This window comes from Argiope bruennichi, chromosome X2 (genome assembly GCF_947563725.1).
Source record: "Argiope bruennichi chromosome X2, qqArgBrue1.1, whole genome shotgun sequence".
In the NCBI taxonomy this organism is placed as follows: domain Eukaryota; kingdom Metazoa; phylum Arthropoda; class Arachnida; order Araneae; family Araneidae; genus Argiope; species Argiope bruennichi.
This window is the reverse complement of record NC_079163.1, coordinates 127789011-127816316: the sequence shown is the minus strand read 5'-3', so window position 1 is coordinate 127816316 and position 27306 is coordinate 127789011. Positions and strand designations below refer to the sequence as shown.

At 30.7% G+C, this 27306-nt stretch overlaps 1 protein-coding gene across 1 annotated transcript; it reads right to left on the bottom strand.

Moving 5' to 3' along the window:
• Window positions 1-1523: 1523 nt before the first annotated feature.
• On the bottom strand, window positions 1524-2930 carry LOC129959878 (piggyBac transposable element-derived protein 4-like). The gene has a single exon (XM_056072774.1). The coding sequence runs from the start codon at window positions 2817-2819 to the stop codon at window positions 1524-1526; it is 1296 nt and encodes a 431-aa protein (XP_055928749.1). The 5' UTR covers window positions 2820-2930.
• Window positions 2931-27306: the final 24376 nt, after the last annotated feature.

Genomic DNA, 27306 nt, shown 5'->3' with positions numbered 1-27306 from the left:
AAAATTAATAATAGTGTTTAAACGATTACATCTACTGACTTAATTTCACAAACTTATCAAATTAAATCTTGATAAAAAAAAGACCTTTATAAAACAGTCTCTTTATAATTTGTAAGCTATTCCATTGATTTATGGATCCTCCCCTTTAAATCAGAAAAACCATCTCGCGATTATTTTTTTTTATCATTTTGATTTCATAATTTTGAAATCATATTAAGGAAGTCGAACTGAAATATACAATAAAATTTTTGTCTTCTAAAATATTCCAGCAAAGCTAAAACAACTTAATGATTCTCTTAAGGAATTACAATTGATCATTCATGGAAACTTTATGTAGAAATTTTTCACTCCACACAACTTTAAATTAGTTTTGAATTTATGCCATCCTAAAAAAAAGTAACTGTAAATTAGCGCAACTAATTCATTTTAGAAAATACAAAAGCTCTGTTATCACTACTTTTTTTTTTCTGTCTCGGCATAAAAGTAGGATAAAAGTAAGAAAAGTAAGAAAAAAACTAGTAGTTTGCATTACAGATGAATAAATTATAGAATGATGCATGTAGAATTTTGTTAAATATAATGGATATATTTAATCTTTTTTCCTTCCAATCCTGATGAAAGACAATTTGCAATGCTGTAAATTTGTATATAATAAAAGTTACATTTATAGTGACTTCTTTTTTCTGAAAATTGAGTCATATACAAGTTTTGTATACAGATAAATGCATGTCATTCTATTTCCATGATATCAGAAAAACAATTTTAAATGAGATATTAAATAATATAGCATTTAATTTTTAAATTCTGAACTGAATTTAAATTTTATTCTGTGCTTAGTAAGGAAGTGAATGAAACTCAGCTTTTGTACATTATTTATTAAGGGAACAACTTTAAATGTTAACCAGTCAAAAAATTCATAAACCTTAGCAAATTTTAATCATAAACTGATGCAATCAAATAATTCACAATGTTTAACAATATCAAAAATTCACAACCGAAAAAAATCACAAAGACTGACATTATGTAATAAAGTAACATTTCATAATACGTAAATAATCACAAAAAATCACACTAAAGAATCGTAATATAAAAAATTCAATGTAAATAGTCATAATAAAAAAATCACAATATTAAATGAAGCATCCATGCCACAATATTAAATGAAGCATCCATATTACACTAATAGTCCCTGAAACAACACACAATATACTAATAAGAATGTGTCTTATTCTTGAATATATCAATTAATGAATATTGTAGATATTAAACATTTTGCTGTAGAGAAAAAAAAAATATTTAAACTGAATTCACCTTCGAATTTGGAAGTAGCAACATAAGCAATAATAACAATTTCAGAGCCTATCTTTAACTCCATGAAATAATTTTTTCTGGATTATTATAAGAAATATTAAACACATTATTATGAAATGGCAATATAAAAAAGCATATAATTACGAATATTAAGAATCTTATATCCAATATCAGATCATACCGATATCATACTGTTGTAACAGTTATACTATTTATAATAGAGACACTGTATGATATCTTTCAAAACATGGTGCTGCACACAAACCAACATCGCAGTCTTTGCATTCAAATCGTGTCTCTCTTCGAATGCGCTTTCCATTGTCATTTTGTTGAAGACAGCATACAACACATTTTCGCACTGATTTTCTCTTTTTAGTACTATCTTTTTGCACATATGAAGGAAAATGTCGCCCAACGAAACGAGCTACATTTTCTGATCCTTTAGGGGTGATAAAATTGTGAATATCAGGATAAGTGTTTCCTTCTTCGATTAATCGTTCAATTAATTTCATTCGAAAGCCAACATGATTTAATGTCCCACCATTCTTTTTGAAAATTATGAAAGAATTCCATACGACTTGATTTAACAAATGCCGGAAAATCTTCTTGTAGTATTTTTTCTGCTGACTTCTGACAACAGGGTAGTAGGATAGACACTGATCTGATCTATCCACACCACCCATAGAAGAATTGTAAAATACTACCACTTTAGGTTTTATCTTCACATCGGAATTTTTCTTAGACTGCACTTCCATCATTTCTGTGTTATGGAAAGTACTAAGCATAAGAAGTGGTTTTTTGTCCTTCCATTTCATTACACACATTTTACCTTTTTGAAAACCGACTATTTCTCCTTTCTTTACACTTAAGCTTTTTAGAGATGCGGGTAAACCTTTTCGGTTGGATCTTAGAGTTCCACAAATGTCAGTTTTGCTTTGTATCAACAATTCTGCCAGTTCTGGCGAGGTATAATAATTATCTGTTGATAAACAGTATCCTTTTCCTTTTAATTCGTGAAGAAGAGTCATCACGCTTTTTGTAGAAAGACCATAATCATTGTAGGCATCGTGAAAGTTGGTGCCTTTTCCTGTATATATGAAACAGTTCCAAATGTATCCACTTTCAGATTCACACAGCTGAAACAATTTTATTCCGAAGCGAGCGCGTTTGGTTGGAATGAATTGTTTCCAACTCAAACGACCTTTATAAGCAATTAGAGATTCGTCCACAGATATCTCCGGTTTAGGTACATAAATAGATTTAAATCTTTGTACAAGCATATCATGTAATTTAAAAATTTTCCGAAGTTTAGGGTTCGGATGTAATTTTTCATCGAAATCGTCACTGTTCTCAAAATGTAGAAATTTCATTAAAAGTCCATATTTTAACTCGCTCATAATTTTTCCAAAAAATGGCGTAGATAAAATTGGCCTTTTCGACCAAAACCATTTCGCCACGGGCTTTTGAACTATACCTTGCAACAATAAAAGGGAAATAAATCTCCTCATCTCTGGAATATTTGTGTCATTCCATTTCAGAACTCTAGAAGAAGGTGTAAGTTCCACATTCGCTAAATACGATTCAGCATATCTGTTCGTTTCTGTGACTATATACGAGAAAATTTCTTCATCAAAAAAAAGGCTGAAATAATCTAAGGGATCATCAGAATCTCCAATAGAAACTTTTATTCCCGGATTTCCAGTAAATGGGAATTTAGGAGGACACGGCTGAGGAAGAGTAGGATTCACTCGATACCAGTTTCTAGCACTATCTAGAGAATCATCATCAGATTCACTTTCAGAAGAGGAAAAATCTTCATCCGAGCTTTCCATTTCGATTAAAAGTTCTGTTTCAGAGTCGCTATCCATTTTTAACGCAAAGCAAAAGCACACTTCTTAACAAGCTTGAATGTTGAAGAGCAAATGGTAGCAGTAGCTATTTCACTGTTCTTTTATAAGAGAGGTTCCAGTAGGATTGGAAAGTGATTCTATTGGAGAACAGTAAGTTACAAATTGCGATGGTTTGTTGAATAGACTATTCATTTCAGAAGAAAGAGCAAAGATAACGACCAGAAACCGACTTCAAAAAGAAACACCGCGTGGACCTAAGGCTCGTCTCACACTATACGGATTCAAATGCCACCCGTGTCGTTATGAGTTTGGGCCGCCGTTTTTCTACATTTTACTCAAAAGAAAAAAAATGCTGTACTTCTTGATAACTTCCAAAAGAACAAACCATAAATTGAAATCGTTTTCACAATTGTGTAGGATGTTGGATTTAATACAGGAAAACGCATTTTACTTTATAAAAATTTTATATAATTAAATAACAGCCATTTTGATAAAAAAAACAAACAAAATCCATTAAAAAAAGTAATAGAATGAAAATATTTTAAAAGGAAATACTTCACGTGACAACAAGAATAATAAACGCAATTACTAAAATTCACAAATTCAGTAATTTTAATTTTTTAAAGAGGAAATACATATATAGAAACCAATACTAAAAAAGAGCCAAGCAAAAGTATAAACTCATGACCGCAGTATAAGCTCATAGAGGAATCATCAAGAGAAATCCACTTCAACCTCAAATTCCTGTCGCTTTCTTTTGTCACTTTATTATATTTAACATAAAGAAAAGAAAATTTTTAATATATGAATTATTAGAATAATTAAAATATTATGCAGTATAGTTATGCCGAATTATAATATTCATTTAACTAGTTTTAAGCATTACAATACATATCTGCTTCAGAATAATATTTATAAACTTCAAGTATCACAGAACTGGTTTCCGCAAAATTTATTATACGAAGTTATTCGCATGTTTCGCAGAAATTCTGTATTCACGTTCCCCAACGCGCAGTGAAACATGGCTATAAAAAAAAAAATGTTTTAAACAAATTGTACCCATCCACAACGCTTGATACTTTATTTTCATAATTTATCAAAAAAATGAATAAACTTGATTGAGTTGTTGATGAATCATGCAGCCAAATAGGGGAAAGAAAGAATTTATTTATTTCAAAATGAAAATACATTAAAAAAAGCCGTTTTTTTCTTCTTTCGAAATTGAAAATAAAAGTGAATGCTCATATAAAAAGAAAATTAATATATGATTGACAATATTATTTATGTAATTGGTTTAAGAAATAAACAATTGTTTCTCAAACTTCAGTTTAATATAGCATACTGGAGATGGCTTACATCCTTTTTTCTACCCTTTAAAGCCCTTTATTAACTTTTTTAACCTCCTAATTCAATAGCTTGGGTTAAAAAGGCTGAACATTCACTAGGAATCATTCAGTCAAAGAATTTGAGAAACAATTTCTTTCTTTATCGTAAATCAACATATTGCAACCTTTCTATAATTAACTGTAATTAATTTATATGTAATCTTATCTTCAAATATTAGATAAACTGGCTGATGAGAAATCTGTATGCGTAAATCTGTATGTAAAAATCGCGTATGCATGTACATGATACCCCAAAACGGAAGCATCGATATAAATTAAATGTATCATGCAATTTTATCAAAATATAGATCTGTATTAATTTTTTTAGAATGTATTCTGACAAAGGATTTATTACACATGAGTGTTTAAATAATTATTTGAAATCACACACACACACAAAATAGATAAATGAAATTTGGTAAGTTGGTTTGATATCGTTATTGCGAATGTGTCGAATTTTTGCTCCAGTCTGAAAAGATAGGAAGACGCACAAAATTCATACTTGATTCTATTCAAAATGTGCTAAGAAATATGGATAGCGCTACACTGCATAAGCATATGAATAGGAGAAAGTAAGGATGCTGATGCTACCATTGATCTTTACCTTGATTGTAAACCTTGGATTGCTTTTAATAATAATAATAATAATAATAATTGTTTTCCTGTTTGGGCCCGACAACCTTTAAGGTGGATCCTGCATTAGTGTGCAGATTATGAAGTTTTCTTCCATAAGTAACACCAGCATCAGTAACAAAATCTGAATAAAGTAATGCAAAGTCATTTATTTGATACGAGTAAATAGCAGGTTGTGATTTCAAGGCATAACTATGGATGCTACGCTTTTGAATATTCAAAAATAATTTATTATCCATGCACCATTCAGGAATTTATCTGCATTATTTTGTATTAGAACGTCCTAAAAACGTATAGTTGAAACTCATTCTGTACTTCACACAAGATTCAACAAAAGTTATCTCATTTATCCACTCAGATTTTATTCTATATTGAAGAATGCTCATTAACTTATCTACAAAAAAATACTGCTTCAAAGAACTGTAAAATAAGAACAGAATTTTTGAACTACCTACTTATTTTTTTAGAAGTGTTTTAGAGATCTATAATTTTATCTAAGAAATATATCTTCTTTGATAAACTATTGAAAAAATATCTTCAGATAGTTTACGATGTTAAGACTTTTACAATGCGATTCGTTTCTTAATATTCCTAACAAAATAAATCAAACCATGAATTAAATTTATTTTACTATTTGCTTTCATCTACATCAAGGTATATTAATACTAAATATTAATAATTTTCTGAATAGACATAATTTGTAAAAAAATATTTTTATTGTTTCTTTTATGAATTTGAAAGAAATTATTCTATTCAGTTCTTTAAAAAAACTTTGAAAAGGAGTTGCATTATAAAAAACGACACGTTATTCCAAATTTTTACAAGATAAGAGAAACAATATAATAATATATTTTATTATATTCTTTGAAATTTAGACTGCTTAAAAACGCAAAATTCATTTGCATCTGTTTACTTTGTGAAAAATAATTGGAGGTATAGGTTAGCATAAAAATATAAATTTGAATCATAATAATAGTTGAACAAAGAATGAAAAATATATTTAATATTTTAACTATATATTGATGGTAATTTTTCAAATATATCCCTTTCGAGTTGCTAGTACTTCAATGTGATGCTTAATCACAAATAAGCATAAAACTGCATTAAGAAAAAATAACTCAATGGAGCTTTGAGGCAACGCTTAGATCAAAGAAATCGTATCCCTATCGATATCAAAAAAAAAAAAAAACTATTGAAACAAAATGCAATTTAAATTTAAGTTCACATAGAGAAATTATGGGAGACACAATTGGGGAAAAATTCCTGTTCCTCTTTTCTTGGGCGAGCCCTTTCCTTTCTCACCCCTCATTCCTCCATAACGCCGGCACCATCACAATGCCCTATGCCTAAAGGAATCTTCGGGCTCTCAGATCCTGTGACATCCTTAAATGGCAGTAAAACTTCATTGTGTTGTCTCCCCTCCAATTCATCAAGATGTCGAAACTTGTAGGGGGAAAGAAATACGTTAAAATACGTCGACACCATTTGCGGTGAAGTAACGCCCCTACGTGATTTTCAGTGCAAACCGAATTTGCATCGTTCGTTACCCTACGTTAAAATCCGTGCAGTCCGCTTTAAAGACATCTATGGGGCTACGTCGAAATACGTGTGGAACCCTTAGAGGGTTAAAGTATTAAAAATTAATTAAATTTAATAATTAATGAATTAATATTTGAAAAACTGTATTAATATCAAGTGTCATCCACTACAAGTTTAAAAAAATGTATTTGAACTTGAGTGGATGAATAAAAAGTATTTTATTAACTATTGAAAATTTGAACACGATATATAAATATATATAGGGAGAGTGTGAACTAATAGTAGAAATTGAAAAAAAGAAAGTAGGAAAAGAAAGTTTTATTTTATTTCTTCACCCATGAAACCAACACTTATGCATAGCCAAATAACAAATGAATACTCAATGAATACTAAATAACAATGAATACTAAAACAAGTTATTCTCAATATTGTTTTTAAACTTTGGTGAGTTGACAGCTGACAAATTCACTTAAGTGAAGATGTGGATATATCTGGTCGCATGTTTATAGTTTAATTTTTTCACTTAAAATGTGATTAGTGCCAAAAAGGTTTACATACAAACTCGGAAAATAAGCTCTACTAAAAACTTCGATATATTGTAAAAGTATAAGAAAAGAAGATAACTGAAATAATTTCAAAAAATTCCAAAGTAAAATCAGCACCTACTTACTCTGCCTACCTTAGTACGACTTTGATACTGTAGAATAATACCCTACCCAAATGAAGAATCTTCTAAGACTTCAACACAAACAATATCCTGGTTGGAAAAATAATTTCGCTTACGATACAGGAATGTAACTTTTGATGTATGGAAAAATCTTTTTTTTTTCTTCTTAATTTTACTTATTAAGAGTGCAAATTAAATTTGAAGATTCATATTAACGTTGGGTTTTTTTCAGCTTAAAAGTTACTATTGTTAAAAATACGGCAGTAAATAAAACGAATGCCCTAATAATAAATCATTTAATCTGGAAAACGCCTCAATAGATGAGTATGATATCCATTTGCAAAGATCATAAAATCATTACACCTAACTTAAGAGAATGCTTTTTGCATAAATTTTTCATAGACTGGTTTAATATTTGAGCTAAATATAGGTGAACGTCTCATAGCAAATCCAATAAAACCCAATCAATTTTAGCTGAAACAGCAATCTAACTATTGGCTTAATAAATGAAGCAATTTAGGAGCATGCCAAGGATAGAATCAAAACCATTTTCTTTGAGTAATTCGAATATCATCATGTGATTTTTAACTCCATCGCATCATCATTGCAACATAAAAGAATAGAGTTAATTAAAATGAACTCGCAGTCACATGACATCTTTAAGTCACAAAGCATAGTAACTATACATATAATCTCACAACTAAATGCACTTTATCTGAACGTCCTTAGGCAATTTACGCAATGAATTCTAAAATGAAACTAGCATGACTCACTTGACGCATATCACATGACCACGAATCGACTTCAATTATAAGAGAAATTATTCGATGTGATTACACAAGCACTAAATTTACGTCGATAGCTCTCGCATTATTAAAAAATCACAACACAAGAATAAATTTGGACTCTTTTTCCTTTATTCTGGCCATCATTGCGTAGAAGGCGCAGCCTTGCTACCGCACACACACTCGCTAACGCTACACGATACACTGAAGTGTTTTCCCTTTTGCCGCAAGAGGGCAGCACAGTGACAGGTCGGAACATACCGCCCGCCTTGACATAATGTTGTCAACACACACACACAAGGAAAAACTATGGAATATCACAATTCAATGCACAATGCTGAATAAAAACACACAAATTCAGATTTTAAACATTACAAGGTAATAACATTAATCACACAATAAAGAACACTAATATAAGATTACACATCAATAGGTAAAATACAAATTTTTGAAATGGCTCTTTTATAAACTCCAGATTGAGTTTTAACTTTTACAACTCTGACCCTTTTATCTTCACCCAGATAACACTCAATTATTCTACCTAATGCCCATTTTTGAGGGGGTAGGTTTTCATCTTTAAGAAGCACTAACTCATTGATTTTTACATTATCTTTTTCTACCTTCCACTTGGACAAAGCTAGAGAATAGAAAATATTTAATAAAGTAAGTAATATGCATAACAAAATAAATATATTTTTCTATATATTACTAACAGATATTAATCTCATATTCAATTTTCACATGAGTTTGATATAAATAGCTACATTAATTTAAATCACAATTTCTTATGCAATACTATGAAGCAGTTTAACAGTTAATATATAAAAGTTTCACAAAATTGCTATAACAGAATAATTTCCATAAAACAGCAGTTCTATCACATTACCATAATGGTGAAACAGAATCGAAAGTTGTACAATTTTCATCAATCCATAATAATATTAAATCTTTCATCCGATGGCATACTTTTGCCAAGAACAGGTTTATTTTTATTTAAACACCTTAACTCTTCTGAAAATTCCCTACTCTGGATTTCCTTTATTATGAAGGTTTTAGCCTTCCTAATTTCCTCTGTTTTCAAGGGACCCAGTCTCCTTTCAGTTGGACTCCTCAAGTTGTGGAGAAATCTGAAAACATAACTTATTACATGCAATATTTTAGTATAACTATTACTACAATTAAGAATATCAGTAACACATGAATTGTTCAATGTAGTAACTAAAACACTTTCACAGTCAATTTTTTTGAGTTCACAGTCTACATCGTCCTTTATCACAGAGTCAGAGATTTCTCTGCACGGATACTCACTGTCTTTTAGAAAGGCAGGGCCTTCCCACCACAAGTTACTCTTGAGCATTTTGGACGGATTTACACCACGACTGATAAGATCAGCTGGATTATCACCTGAAGAAACATGTCTCCACTGCTCCTGACACGAAAGGTCTTGAAGTGTGGCTACACGGTTTGCCACGAAGGTTTTTAACTGGGACGTCTCTTTTTTAATCCATGACAGCACAATCATACTATCGCTCCAGTAATAGATATTGGACACTTTCAGTCGAAGAGCCGACTGGATACGCTGCATCAATTTCACCAGCAGCACAGCAGCGCAGAGCTCCAATCTCGGGATCGTGAGCTTCTTCAGTGGAGCCACTCTGGATTTACTGGCCACCATCTTGACAACAACCTCACCAGCAGGTGTTTGGGATTTGCAGTACACAACAGCTCCAAAGGCAGCTTCAGAAGCGTCGCTGAAACCATGAAGCTCTATAGCTTCGACGTCGGAAAATGGAAGAATACATCTGCTCACCTTGATGTTGTTAATGCACTGTAACTCGGTTGAAAATTTCTCCCATTCACTATGATTTTCAGGAGGAAGCTGATCATCCCATTGAAGATTCAGAAGCCACAATTTTTGTAGAAAGATTTTCGCTAGTGAAATCACAGGACCAAGGAGGCCCAGAGGGTCAAACAACTTGGCTATTGTGGATAGAACTGTTCGTTTAGTATGAACATCCGTTGAAGTTATGGACACCTTAAAACGAAAACAGTCATTAGTATGGTCCCACGTGACACCTAAAGTTTTGTTATCACAGTCTGCAAAGTCGTAGTTGCATCCAGAAGTGGTAGACAACTGAGGATGATTGCCTCGCCATTTATGCAAGTTCATGCCAGCTCGTTTTAACATGGAAGTGAGCTGCTGTTGCATCTCTATGCATACGGGTAAAGTCTTAGCACCAGATAGCACATCGTCCACATAAAAATCTTTCTCAACAACGGGTGCTGCAAGGGGAAAATTGTGTCCCTCATCCCTTGCAATTTGAATTAGCGTTCGAGTAGCTAAAAATGGGGCACTAGTAGTACCGTAAGTAATTGTCGACAGTTCAAACGTTTTCACTGGACCACACTCACTGTCCTTCCAAAGTATTCTTTGTAGGTTTCGCTGACTGGGATGAATGTAAATCATCCTATACATTTTTTCAATGTCCGCAATAAATGCATATGGATGTTTGCGGAATCGCATCATAATTGAAATTGAGTCCTCCTGCACAATTCCCCCATTAAATTGTAAGCTATTGAATGATGTTCCATTCGTGGTTTCACTAGAAGCATTAAATACTACACGAAGCTTAGTGGTCATTTTCTCTGGTCTATATACTCCATGATGGGGCATGTAATACACTGTTTCTGGTTCTGTCTCATGCGTCACGTCTCTCATATGTCCCAACTTTTCATACTCATTAATAAATTCTTCATACAATTTTAAATAAGTTTTATCACTAGATAGTTTACTCCAAAGTGAATTTAATCTTTTTAATGCTATACTTTTAGACTCGCCTAAACAACTAGGTTCCTCTTTAAGTGGGATTGTGACTACATATTTTCCACTAGGCTCTCTATAATGAGTTTTAACAAAATGTTCCTCAGCGATTTTTGCCTCATGGGATTTAGGGGTCTCTAACTCAACAGTTTCTAGTTCCCAGAATTTTTTCATGGTATTGTTTAAATCTTCATCAATAATTAACCCACAATGAATTTTTGGGGAATCAAATTCCATTACACTACCGCAAGCCAAAAATCCAAAAACACTATTTTGAAAAAACAACTCTGCATTTGATGAGTAGATCTTTTCTGGCCTCAACAAATGATAGAACGATTTAGCACCTAGGAGACAATCAACTTTTTGGGGAACCATAAAATTATCAGCCAAATTAATATTAGAAGGAATTTGTTCTTTAACATTTAAATATTTAACTGGGGTTAACTCAGTGATTTTATCTACAACAAGAAACTCAAAATTTTGCTTAAAGCTCTTATCAGCATTTGAAATTTCAGCTTTAATAAATTTGGTAACAGTCATTGAGGAATTATTTAAACATGAAATTGTTACATTTATTTTTTCTTGTTTTAACCCTAATCTGTTTGCACACTCCGAAGTAATAATATCGGACTGACTTCCTACATCCAGTAACCCTCTAACACATTGCAGATTCCCAAATTTATCCCGAATATAAAATTTAGCCGTGCTTAACAATACAGTTCTCATTTGTTTATTTTCAACCGTACTCGTAGCTGAAAATGTCGATTGCACATTTTCATTAGTTGCGCAAGAAGTTGGATAAAAGGAATTAACTTCCGGGTTTAAAGTTGAACTTTCCCCTTTATTAACTATGGTACTAGTTTCGTTTTTACCACTCCCACTGAAATGATCAAACTCTCTGGGATAATGAAGTAACCTATTATGAGGTTTATTACAAAAGCAATTTCTTGCAGAACACTTTTTCACATTGCATATTGGTGAGAGGCATTTAAAACATAAGTTTTGGGATTTCACAAATGCAACTCTATCACTAACAGAAAGTTTTTGAAATTCCTGACATTTAAATATTGAGTGGTTGTTCTGGCACATAACGCATTTAGAATTAGTATTCGATAAGAACACTTTAGAAACATTTCTATTACGATTCTCAAAATTTCCTTTACCGAAATTCCTTTGCTCATTTCTATTCGTAACGAATGCGCGGGAAAACTCAGTTTTGGTTCCGGTTTTAGAAGCCACAAATAAATCACATTCTCTACTTAATTCCTGCACATTAAAAACAGATTCTCCTTGTTTAATACTGATATGACTTTTTAAATCTTGAGGAAGAGTGCTAAAAATCTGATCAGAAACCATTAACTCACACAATTTAGAAAAATCATTCACATTACGAAGTTGAATGTAATACTCAAAAACAGACCTAACTCTTGAAGCAAATTGCACATAATTTTCTGTTGGCAATTTTACTGCACTTTTAAATTGTTTTAGACATTCTTGATAAGTTGGTTGAAATTGTTTTAAGACAATAGATTTAATTTTTTCATAGTCACTCAACTCTTCTTCTTTGATATAAACCATTAAATTGCCAATTCTATCCCCTAATAGATTTAATAGAATTTCCGCTTTAAATTTATCACTAACTCCTTTTGTTTTGAAAGCTTTTTCGAGCGAATTGAAAAAGAGATTAAAACACTCAGCATTTTTGGGAACAGGAATCGTCAAAACTTTGATACTCTTAATTAAATTCTCTAAACTAAAACTCTGTTCATTATCGTTAAGCTCACACGATGAGGATTTGAGCTTTAAAAGCTCTATTTCTTTCTCTACACGCAAAAGCGAAAGCCTTTCAATCTCCAATTTTTGTTCTAATGAACGCCTTTCGCTTTCGGCTTGATCAGAATTTTTACTTCTTTCGTCTGAAATCTCTTTAATTAAATTTTTCACAACCTCAATTCTTTGCTTATAAATGTCACTATTCTCAATTATACTTATCAAATCTACAACTTTAGCGGAAGATGCAAATTTAATATTTAATTCCGTACACAAACTCTTTAATTCGTCTTTCTTCAAACTAGACAAAGACATAATGAAAATTTAAGTAATTGAACACTTACCCACAATAATTATCCTTGAGAATTGGGACGAGAGAATACGCGAAAACACAGAGAACAGAAACAGAAAACACCACTCAAGCAACAACTTTCGTTTCCTAAGCCTACGCTAATCCACTTCGCATATTTTCACACACAAAAAAAAACGTAATCCATTGCTGATCGCTATTTCCACTCCTCCGAGACGGACCATATGATTACACAAGCACTAAATTTACGTCGATAGCTCTCGCATTATTAAAAAATCACAACACAAGAATAAATTTGGACTCTTTTTCCTTTATTCTGGCCATCATTGCGTAGAAGGCGCAGCCTTGCTACCGCACACACACTCGCTAACGCTACACGATACACTGAAGTGTTTTCCCTTTTGCCGCAAGAGGGCAGCACAGTGACAGGTCGGAACACGATGCATTCCAGGACACTCTTAATATAGTTTCAAATAATATTTTATTTGAATGAAGTAAACAAATTACAGCTTAATTTAATTTTATGTTATTACAATATTTTTAATTTTATCACACAAAAGCTCCGTTTTATTAGATAACATTTTTTCGATATTTATAAAGAATTTTTGAAAAACTTTTATTTTATTTCATGAATGTATTTTCTGTTTAATTCGTTTCGAAAGCATAAGCATGAAATGAAAGATAGTTATAATTGAAATATAATTACGTTTAAGACATTTAAAATCAATTTATTTCATTGCAATTAAAGGACAGAAAAATAAAAGCAATTTGCATGCGCCATCACTTTCTCATCTTGATAAAAACCATTCTTTAAATCATCCTTTCATTATTATCTCTGAAACGTTTCAGATAAAAATATCTTAGCGGCAATGTCCTCAACATTAAAAAATTCAAATGTGTTCCGATTTTGGTTACAGATAAAAGATGTTATTGCTTCGTATAATAAATGAGTGAGATGATTGTCCTGATAAAATAAGCTTTAATGTACACCGATAAGCTTTAATGTTTCGATATATTTAATTGCATTTAAATATATCGAAAATTGTTCTGGTAACTTTTATATTTGAATATAGAATGAAAAAATATTCTTAGATGAAAAAAAATGCAAAATTATTTAAATATTTAAAAAATGAAGAGATTCGTTTCTTTAAAATTCTTCGTATACTGTTACAATAACGGTGGAGAGATTTGTAAATTATTATAAAATCTTTCTTGCCAGCCTTTACATGTAAGTCATGGACTTATTTCATTTAGAAAATTTAAATTATCTTTCCTTCTTACAGGTTTTTAATCACTATAAACTTTTTGTGTTCATGAAATTTGCATTAATATAAAAACTCTTTTGGACGAACAATGATTTTTATTTTAAGTGAAATAATCGGGATGATCCCAAAACTCCTCATTATTGGTGTACTGTCAGGAAAAACTGCTTTCATTCACTGATAAAAGGGACATTTTATTTATAATTGTATCTGAGTTTAAAATTTATATAAGGCTGAATAATAAATTAAATAGAATTGAAAAATTAAATTGCCCACTTTTTTAGAATTAAGTGAAATTTTCAAAATAGAATAACCGTACCTTGAAGAAAAATGACAGTTTAAATCGATTCAATTCTTGGAACATGTAACACATATCAAATGTATCAAGACTTTTTTTTATTTTGGAATGCCTTGTGTATTTTGCATATGAAAGGACTTCATATTTTATTGACAAGATGAAATGAGATTACATCTTGTGAATACTATGCGCGTGCCATTAAAATGCTACTGATTTTTTTAAAGTTTTATTGGGATTTATAACCAAAAAATTTGATTATAAAAAATTGTTTTATCATACATCAGATAATATTTCTCAATTTTTAAATGATAACTTTGATTCTTAATTATAGTTATAAAGAATAGCTATCATTATGTTTTATAATAATATTTATGATATTATTCTCTTATAAGGCGATATCAAGTCAATCAATCACAAAGAAAAAACGGCATTATTGAAATTTTGATTTTTTAAAATTAATTTTGAATAATATAATAATAAGAGATAAAGAATAATAATTAGAATTTTGATTAGATGAAGGTAAAAGCAGCAAGTAAAATGCATCGAAGTAAGTACTATTTTTTAAATAATTTTAATTATGAAATGTAATATAAATGTTTTCGGTTATTTTTTCTTACTTTATTCATTATTTTTCTTTATAAATACTTAATCAACTGCGTTAGAACGATGGAACTGTCAGGTTAAAATAAGTACACTTGACGATATATTATTTCCATATTTATTTACGAAGAAAAGTTTTAAATACAATATTTGTATTCAGATTTTTTTATTTATCATCAACTATTGTTCATTTTTTATTAATCTTTAAATCTCGCGAAAAAAGTTCAGCAGATGAAAAACGTTTAAACCTCAGTTTTAAGGCTTCAGGAAGGGAACAAGGTTTTCAGTTTTCAAAACAGTTGTCATCACAACAACGGAAGGAATACGTTTTGTTATGAGGATTGCCTAGCACCTAAAATAGTCTTTAGAATGTGTTTTTCTCCTATATATATATATATGTTACAGTGAAAACCCGAAATCAGTCAAAATCTGAATTAACTAGGAAAAACGCGTTCTAACTGACAACACTAATGAAAACCCGAATTAACCAGGGAAAACGAGTTCTAACTGACAGCGTTAGGGGGAACCCGTTTTGTTAGTGTTTTGACTAATTTCTTAGACAATATAATTGAAACTAAAATTATTGTATTGAACTATACTGACAATGTTTAAGGAAAGAACTTATCATTGAAGAAAAAATACTTTACTTGAATAGTATTTAATACAGTACCGTTATTACAAATTACTTATTTCGACATGGCAAACTGCTGTGACACTTAGAATTGCAAAGTGAACCATTTTTCATACAGAAACTTCTCTTTGAAGAATAATCTTTTTTACTAGAACAGCGGACGAACCCTTGTCCAATTCATACAGTTCCTTTTCTTGCTGATATTCTCAGCGAAATGTCCTGATTCAGTACTCGTTCTTGAGTTAAGAAAATTTGAATCGAATTGAGATCTGAAAATCAGTGAATATATTAAATTTTTCTGTCAAACTTGTACCCTAATTAGCTGTAGTCTATAAATACTTATCAAGTTAATATAAGTAATAACCATATATTTATTGAATAAATACTGAACTAATTAAGTTTAAATATCATTTCTTGTTCAGAACTCCACTTTAACAGACCACTTTAATTTTTTTAAACACTACACCGATGAGATTTCGCAAATCAGCTTTTACTCTATCAACATCTGGAATGGGAACACCTGCATTACCTCCAATATCAAATTCAGGATGTGTTGCATTGGAGATCTTTTCATTCGTTTGGCTTCCTCTCTAATTAGAAAAATATTGGTCGATATACTAGCAAGCATATACTCCCCGAATTGTGCTTATTCAGTTTCTTGCTCTTCTGCATTCATGTCCTCGAAAATGTTCTGTAGTTCATCCTTGTATTCGATATTTTTTATAATGTCTGATGGCAAGGTTGAGGTTGTCATTCCAGCTCTTGGTTCAATCCCAAACATAGATTTGTATGGTGACTGTTTCATTCTAGAATGTAGAGCACTGTTTTTTATGAATTGAAGACCATTAGACCAGTGTGTAGTTTAATTATCCCTCATCCATGAAGCCAGTATATTTTCTACGTCTTGGTTGACCCTCTCAACTGAATCCTGCGACTTTCCCATGAACAATTTTCAATTCTGGCCATTATGTACATAACTACTCTATAACAGAATTTACAAACTCTATTCCATTGTCAGATTACGGTATACAAGGAGCCCCTAATATCAAAAAGATATCAAGTACTTGCAAAGAAACCTCCTCCGTTCCTTTGCTCTGAAATGGTCGTAATAACACAAACTTTGTTAAATATTCCTGGTAAACTATAACAAACCTAAATTCATTATCTGCCTGAGTTTGCATGTCAATCAAATCCACTTGGCATTGTATTCATTTCTGAGTGAAGGTTTAGAAACCAAACTTTTCCTTTTATTTATTTTTTTGTTTTTTATGTTGACATGTTTCATATATCGATAAAAAATTTGTATCATCTCAGAAGTTATGTTAACATATTTTCTTGAATTTTCAATTTTAAGTCTGTCTCTATCACCATGTCCTACGGCCACATGTGCAAATTCGATAGCATCAAAAATTTCTTCAACTAGTGAATAATATTTTATGGGCTCATTTGAAAGAACCAACTTTTTTACTTCACTGATTTCAAGAATGTCAAACATTTTTAATCTGCAGTACTGAATTGAAGTCTTGCTAACGGCAGATTTTGCTTCTTCAACCACAAATAAGAGAGTGCTGCATTCATCATGTATAATAGCTTTAAAGTTATTCTGTTTTGTTTTTTTAATGTAAAAATCTGTAACTGTCCAAGAAATTTATTTTTCTAATTTTTGGCACAAAAAGCATTAACATTTTCTTCACTCATCATGAATAAATTAACAGCGCAAACACGTTCCAGTCTGAATAAAACTAGACGACAACACTTACTTTGAAAATTTCACAAGCAAGAAATCTAGATTCATATGGTTTAAAGCGGCCAACACCTACAGCAACTAGAGAAAAAGGGTTATCCTTAGCGCTGTCATTTAAAACTCGTTTTCCCTAGTTAATTCGGGTTTTCACTAGCGCTGTCAGTTAGAACGCGTTTTCCCTAGTTTATTCGGGTTTTCGCTAGCGGTGTCAATTAAAACGCGTTTTCCCCATTTAATTCGGGTTTTCACTAACGCTATCAGTTAAAAAGCGTTTTCCCTAGTTAATTCGCTTTTTGACTGATTTCGGGTTTTCACTGTAACATATACATAAGTTGGAACTACTGCAATTTAGCAGTTCCTGTGAAAAAGCCATCATTGAGTATTACTATAAAATTCTATACATTTCTTTTACATATTTGAAAGAAATCTCTTCAATTAGCTCACATTTATAATTTTTTATGCAAGCAGTAGTATAGGAAAAAATAAAAGGTAGTCTGTTCTTCTATGACGAATATTTGAACAATAAGTAGGTTTTATAAAAGAAAGTTTATGCTGAGATGGAATTACAGTGTTCATCAACGCTTGATGCATATTTTTAAATATATATATATTTCTTTAAATTATAATTAATTTAATTTTCCATCAAAATAAAAAATAATTAAGGCCTTAAAAATACAAAAAAAACCCCAATAATATCATAAAATGCCTAGAATATAAGATATTGTCTTATTCTTTAAATGGATATAAACTAGTATATGAATGTTTATTCAATGTGATAGGGCGGAAATTGGGATAACATATTCGAAAATAAATCGAATAAAAATCATTTATAATCGTTGATGTAGCTTTCTGCGTTATATGCAACTTATTACCAGATATGGGGAAGTCAAAAAATAATTTATGCAATTGGGGAAAGTGGGGGAATTCCACGCACCTTAGGGGGTTTTATAATAGTAAATTTCGTGATAAATTTTTACTCACCAGTTTTCAATATTCTTTTAGTGCAACCATTAAGTGCAAAGTAAGAACTTTTTTTTTTTTTTGTCGAACCATTTTTTTTTTTTTTTTTTTTTTTTTTTTTTTGGAGTAACCATTTTTCTAAAAACTGTCTCAACGCGCAGACTTTGTACTTTAAATTGAACTTTCAATATAAATATTTAAAGTAGTTTTCTACATCCTTCTTCTTTAAATCAACGACGGAGTTCATGATTGTCAGTTTGAACTATTTTTTAATGATACGAAGCCATTATGAAAAATCCCTTTTAAATACGTTCGAGGCATCTATAAAATTTGCGAAATACCCATTAGGAATTACCATAATATCAAGCATCAATTTCCATGCTACATGGAATTACGCTATTCTAGATTTACTCATTCAAAAGACGTTATTTCGATTTAAAATGGATCAATTGACTCAGAAAATGTTTATTCTAAGGGACAATATTTGCAGAAGCAAGTGGTTTTCATTGCTTTGAAAAAATTTTAAAAGGCAATAAAATGGTAAAATCTGTAAAAAAAACTTCGATTTCTTACAATATCTGATAATGCTTTAATAAAAACGAAAAATTTTAAAGTGAGGTTTCTTCTAACACATATACCTACCACCATGTATCTTCCAACACATTCCATGTATGTATTCGGTCCAAATCCATTTTCTGAGCTTTTTATTAACGAAAATAATTATGCGCAGAATTACCGCACTTTCCAATACTAGTTCCGTATGTCCCTTTAAGAATCCCTAGAAAAATTCGGTCTCAACCCATTTTGCTCACTTTTTCTAGGTGCAGCTATACCTTGATTATAGTCTCTATGATTATTATTAGATTTCAAAAAAGAAGGATCTAATTTAAGGTATTTCGCCCCCTATAGTTACAGAGATTCTTAAAGCAATAGACTGGTTCATCCAAACCATTGACAGAACTATTTCAGGTATTCTACAACTTCCACTTGTTTGGAAACTAGTTGTACACTACTCAATATAAAAGTAATTGTATGATCGCTATTATTATATCTTCAATCCTTACGCAATACAGTTGTTCGAGTTTTAAATGTTAAAAGTATCTCTTTGGAACTCATAAATTCTAAATAATCTGAAAGAAAAATTTTCTTAGTCAAATCTCGATTTATGTTTTACCTTATATATCAAGAATTTTATCAAGAATCCCCAAATCAATAAAGTGATAGTAAAAGATTAATGCCCTTTGTTTATGAAAAATAAATTGTTTTATCTGACAACTTTAGGAAGATGATACTAAAAGCAAAAACAATTTCAACAGAATCTGGACCATTTTCCATCCTTATAAAGGTCTTAAATCAAGTTTCATCTATAAAACTTTTTAAAACATTTTCCAAAGTCAGCCACTTCTTTCTTTTGTAAGGAAATCATAAAATGCAAAGCCTGTCACACAAGTTCTGAAAGGCAAAAATGTAGGTCCAGATTGAAAGCAAAGTCGTAAATGCTGTCCTAAAGCAAAAGAAATTCTCTCAATAAATTCAAAGCTTTTTTTAGAGCTTGGAACATTGGAAGAAGACAAGAGTTAAAATTATGCCTGTATTAAAGACATTTTAAGATGCCCCTGTTTTTTACAGTCTAGTTTATTTCCTTGTTTAGACAAATTTCACGAAGCAGATTTTGAGGTTGATATCCTACTATAAAAAATAAAAAAAGGGAAAGAATTTCCTACTGGAAATTCAATGAAATCTGCATATTGAACGACTTTCCGATGGCATTTAAATGACTCCAGGAATGAACATTAATGTCAAAGTTGGATCCACCGCTTTCTCTTAGAACACATGTGCAGAATCGTAATACTCTCTACGTAACGACTAAAATATCAGTTCCCCGTCAGTCTTTAATGTAACATAAAAAACAACTGTCGTTTTTTTAAAGCATCAGAAGTAAAAGTCAGTTCAATTATGATGAAATTCGCGACAATTTGAAATATTTGGAGCTTCATCTTTGGGGAGTCGTTATTGAAAATGAGGTAGTTAAATTTCAAAACTAAGCTTTTCTTTTTATTTCGTGGTAATATATATAGTGATAAAAATCGCAATTTTTGGCAGAGACTGCATCACTTCTAGTGACAAGACAGAAACCATAAAAGAGATTATAGTGCATTTAAGCTGGTCCAATAAAGATAGGAATGGAGTGCATAGATATGCTTCCTGAATTTTTTTCCTGGAAGGTTATTTTTTAAATGTAATCCGTATACGGCATTCAGTATTTCTGGAAATGGAAATGATGGACATTACAGAATGAAGACGGAAATGTACTTCGGATTGTTTCAAAGACTTAGATCAGTTTGGAAGTGCCATTTTCTTTAATGCTTTTGTCTGAAAGGCTGAACAAATTTCATCAAAATTACAAAGTTCTGAAGTGGCTTTATTTAATATTTTGAGGAACTATATCTCTTTTTAAGAGAGTAAAACAAATTAAATTTGAAAAGAAAAGTGCAATAATACATTTTGTACATGCCTAAACAAATGGATACCAATAAATATAAAATATATATAATAGTACAACGGATTGCTGCCTAGGTAAGCGGATTAATGGTTTAAGACATCACAGTGCAATGAAGTTTCAACCTGGAATAAATGACCAACCTTTCAAGTTGAACTATTGTTGAGTCTTATTCCAAAAACTTTAGGTTTTCTCAGCCCGGTTGCTGGGTTCAGCCAAGCTGCCTGTAAAAAGTTTTTTTCTGAAAACATAAATTTGGGATAGTGTTACGTCAGCATATAGCCAGCGTATATGTTTAACGCAATATTCTCAATTGGCAAGTTGTTAGAAACAATCAAACAAGAACTTGTCTAAACTGACTTACCAATGTATTATCACCCACAACCCTCCAAGAAAGAAAGCAGATTAAGATTGATTTGGTGTTAAAGTCCTATCTTTTATGAAATCCTCTTCAACTTGTGCCTACTGAAGTCCTCCTGGAAGGCAACGAATTCCTATTTACTTCAACTGAAGCCCAAAGCTGCTTTGACTAAAAGAATTTATCAATTTTCTTCCTTATCATGGATTCTTGATTCAAAATCTTAGCTAATAATTATAGACTATTAAGGGACGTAAAGGATTTCACACTTAATGCCCCCGGTTTTTAATGCCAACTAATTAATAAATTTTTAATGCCATTTTAAACATTTGGAAATTAATTCTCATTTCATAAAAGGTTGTGAGCAAGAATAATTTAACTTCTAAAGTAAAAGAACTACTTTTTGTTAATATAAAAGTAATTTGAAGTATCAGTTTTACTGCATTGGCTTCATAGTAAATAATAGAACGGCAAAACACAGCATTCCATACATCGTAGGAATTTTACACTGCTTCTCGGCTAAAAGAAACATAATAATCTATTCAATTATTTATTATATACTATATTTGACATTAATAAAAGGATGCTTTTTTTAAAGAATGTTTTTTTTTTTTTTTTTTTTTTTTTTTGCTTCTTTGTGCAAATTAGATGAATTTGTCCAGAGTGTTCTTCATTATTGTATTTAATTTTTAGTCATTGCAATTTAGAATTCAAAGTTTCTTAAATTCGCCGCATGTAAAAACTTCAAGTTTAGGAAATGAATTGAAAATATCAACGAAAAAAAAAGTGAATTGCATTTCAATTTTTTTAAAAATGAAATAGAAATTAAACATTTTTTTAAAAATTTCATGCTTGAACAGCAAACAACTGTAATAAGAAACTATATTTGCATGCGCAAATTCTTTGAGGTACCAACAACTTATTCGCAGTAATTATGCTTATAAATATAGCAAGATCTAAAGAAGTTATTGAAAACAATTTTTAGCACAATAATTCAAACAATTTTCTGAAAATTAAATGATGGAAAACCTAGAACCTTATAACCGAGTGATAACAGTCATGTTTTATCATTATCATGCTCATAAAATGCTGGTATACAAAGATCACACAAATTACTACCTTCAATAATTCAATGTAACATATACAAAGATCATATACAAAATCTTGGTGATCTTTTATGGAACAAGAAAATAAATCTTTAAATAAGGAACAGGGAATCAGTTTGACCAGAAAATCTACTGGCTGCCCCAAATATGATTGTCAAGTTCCATTTATACATAATTCCACATAGTAATTCCTCCCTTATACATCACTTAAAATCTGAATAGAATAATAAAGATTTCAAACGAAACATTTGATATGATTTACGTGTTGTAATATATTGCGGAAACCATGTATTCAATCTTTACAATCAAATGTTTTTTTTTTAATTTATAGGTAAAAAAGAGATATCTGATTGAATTTTATGTCGTTGTAATGTCGCTTTGCTTTCAATTTTATAATGATTATTGTTTATTAGTCTTCTATAAATGCCCAAAGTTCATCGTAGTAGATTGGATCTTATCAAGATATTTTTTAATTTTTTTTTAATTGCATCCTTCTTGTAAATTATTTTAGGATAAAGATGATTTCAGAACTCTTAAACTATTTATAAATTATGACATTAATTATTTTATAGTGATTATTCAGTTTTATGACAAATAAATGATTCCTTTGAAAGTGAATTTTACAATATGATGTCATTCAAAACAATTTAACTAATTACAAATGGTTATAACTGATAATAGAAATAAAAAATTGAAATCAGTAGCTTTTTTGGGTGCATCCTCATTGCAGTATGCGACTTCCCTTGAACTCGCAGCAGTATCCACACGGCAATCCTCTTCAGTGTCATGGAAAGCATTTCTTACGGTGCTTTCAGTTCGTCTACTGTTATATGCAAAGCAGAAATGAATACAGAATTTAAGACACTTCCTAAAGAAATAAAAATCCAAGAAATAATTTCGGGAAATTTAGATAGCCACATGCAGAAGACGCATCCGATTATCGAATGCGCATCGGTGATTCCAAAACTGCTAATACGATGATTCTTAATTGGAAACAGGTTTCGAATTTGTAACCTTCCAAATCCTAAATCAAAACATCGCCATCTGGCCTCCATAGTCCCAAGTTTGATAAGAAAATTATAGCTATTTGTAATTAGTGTAATGGTTTCGGAGAGGCGTGCCAGGTAAAATCACTTCGCATTTTGAATTTATATAGCAACATTTACCTAGAAAAAACACAACTCGATTCTGAACTAAAATGACATTAAAAATAACTATACATACTTTTTAATAAAAATGTTTCGGTCAGTGCTGCATTTTTTACGCATAAACTGGCAATAAATCTCACAAAGTATTTTTGAGCTACAGCCAAGATCTTGAATGAATTTCTGGAAAAAGTAGAAGAGAATAATGCATCACTTAGAAAATATGACGTTCCAAAATATGATGAAAGTACCCCACACTTTCGCATTCTAAAAACGCGTCGGAAGTTACCAGGTTAAATAGCTGCGTCAAAAAATAGAAATAAAACAACCTCAGATAATAACACTAAAGCAGGGCTCTTCATGAAGACAAAGTGCCATCATTTTGTCCATTCATTAGGTGCTTGATACATGAAAAAGATGCATTGTTTATCATACACTTTTTCACCTTTCCCTCTTTGTTTCAACTCAAGAGGAACACGAGTGCATTTTTATTCATCTTAAGGCGTTGATTGAATTTAGAATTGATGACGAACATTTTTGAAGATGTGAGGGATGAATATCCGCCTTCACGTTTTAAAAAATAGGAAAATGAATAACGTTAAGTGTACCACTACCCACCAAAAAAACTCTGAATGGGAAATTTTTTAATAGATTCCATTTATATGAACATTTTATTGGTTGCAAGGATCTGAGACAAAAAAATGAAGAGCCAGTCTGGTTCCGCTATAGAAATGCAACACACATAAGAATAAGAAAGGATCGTTATTATGTTATGGAACTACAAGGATATCATATAGGGTGATTTTCAAATTGCCAAGAATAGTTATAATTCAGCTTCACTGAATGGCGATGGGGCAGCGGTGGCTTAGTGGTAACGTCTAAGGCCAAGACGAATCTGGGGCGGAGGGCCCCAGATTCGAGACCCGGTTCCACGAAAGATTTACCTCTTATACGGGCCTGGTGCATATCAAATCAGGCATCGTGGGCCAAACACCCTGCCACTGGTGTGGTGCGGAAGATTGGAAAGGGGGATGGCATTCCAGGTGTCAGTTGGAGAAGGGGATAGCCAAACAGGTCTTCATCATCTGACTGGAGTCCAGAATCGAGAGGTCTATCCCAAAATTATCTCGTGTTTCTTTCAAACGGACGTTACTATAATTAAACTAAACTCACTTAACACTGCGATTGACTAAATCACTGACCGGTGACAGATATGCCTCACGCTAAATAATCTTAATTATGATCCTAATGGATTAAAAAATAATGCTTTACTTTAACTGAATTTAGATATAAATATAAATACGCGAATTTCTGATTAATAAAATTATGTATTTTGAAACGAATGTTGATTCATTTCATAGTGTTTCTAGTTCTTAATACACACAAACTGCAACATTATCTTCTCACTGTTGGTGTTTTTGCGAATGCACTGTGAAATTTCTGTTACTTATAGTTTTCATTCAGCTCGGGAAAATTGACTAACCTTAAAAACAGATATGTAAGAAACTTCTTTTCTAACATGTCTTAAATTCAGTTTGTCCATAGCCTCAAAAGGTTGAATATTCTGAGTAAATATTTCTTCTAGTCTGATTATTCAACCCATCAATCCGAAGTTGGTCACACACACAAAAAAAACCCATCAGGTGTAAGTCATTTTTTGCTCTTATTGCATTTAATAAACCAAAACACATTTTACTTCCATATTGATTTGCTATTCATTGCTCTATATTTCTTTATGGCTAAAGAATTTTACATGAAAATTCAAATACAAACATCCAGATTATAAATACACATTCTAAAATTACCAAATTCCTATTCTAAGTTGCATTATTGAAGTATAAAACTCCTATTCTTATCAAAATTTGATTAGTCTATATTGATTATGCTACCGTATATGCAAAAACAAATAATGGACAACAACTTTTGAAATACAAATATGCTACTCTGTGAAGATATAATAAATTCAGGATATAAGATAATTTATCGGAATCAGAGAAATGTTCTATGATGAATTTTAATGCAAAAATTTTAAATATTGCTTTAAAATAATTTTGCTTAAATATTAAAGCAATATTGCAGGACAAGAGAAAAAATATTTTTTCCATATTAAAATGTTTGTAACAGAATATAAATACTTTTTCAAAAAGTATCTTATTACATCCGAATCCCATTGTAGAATCTCTAATAAAAATATCATTATGTATAATATTCTAAGGATTAAGCAAGAACAAATTCCCAAATTGAAACTTTAGAATTCCTTATGAAATAAATTTTGCTTGAAAAAATGAATTCAGTTTGTTATTCTTCATGGAAGTATATAGAAATGCGATTTTGAATTAAAGTGTTTTTCGAAGCAGAGTTATTTTTTCTAAATTATTTCTTTCTAAGATAAAACAGAAAGTAAAAATTTCATTAATTTAACTTTAAAATTCTCTCGAGCTCAAACTTGAACTGACAATATTTGATGCAATAATTTAGGGAAATGATAAGTGAAAAGATAGTGTAAAATAATGTTAAACTGTATTGCTAGTTTTATTATGCCTTTCTTTAAAAATGAAATTTATCTCAAAAATCATTTACAAAAAGAACTCAGTTTTTCCAGATAAAGTACAAGAAAAAGGACACAGAAGTGTTTCCAGCTTTATTTATAACATCATTTTAAACTAATAGGACAATTCAGTGAATCGAAAATTGTATTTCAGAAAACTTTACATTTCTCGAAAGAAAAAAAAAATACCAATAATCGATTTCAAATATTGATTTACTTCATTAAAAAATCAATAGCAACGGTTATTATACTTTCGGCAAAGCCTCGAATTAGTAATCACAATGAATATCCATAATTTTTTTTCTCAAATAATTTGCTTAGGGTTCCCAAACTGTACTTAGAATGAATTATAATTACTTGTTTCTAATTAAGTATGAGTTAAATAATTATAAAAACAACTCTTAAAATGATAAATATTTTTATTATTATTATTATCATTAAAATTTATTTAATTGTTGGATTAAATTAACTAAAAAATTTCATTTTAAATTTATGGCACAGGTTGGAATCATATATAGAACAGAGATCGGCTGTTAACCTATTGAATGAAAGCCATGTTGTCCAAAATTCGAAGCTTATTTCCCAATAGATCTTTCCAAGGAACATTTATCTTTTAAATATATAAGTCGTCTTTTATTTACCCATTAATTGTCATTTTTTTACATTTTTGTCTGGATAAGTTATATATATAAGCATAAAAAGTTGTGTAACAGTATAATTATATTCAAATTGTGTTTGTTTGGAAATTTGCTATTTTTGAAAACGACTATCTTTATAAAATTATCAATAAAATCCTTTCAATAAAACCCAAGAAACTGCGTAAATAAAAGACCTCTCTATCTATGACCTCTAAATTAAATATTTATGTACGGTATTTTATTATAACATAAAAATCAAAATATAAGGCTCCAAATATGATAATTCTCTTCCGTACAACTCACAGACAAATTTCAAATTTTCTCGCTTATTATAAATAAACAACCACAAAATACACACTTTCTGACACTCATAATATTGACTGATCTATATCCAATGAAAATAAGTGGTCAGGCATACTAAATTTGTTTTTGGTGCCGAGTGATG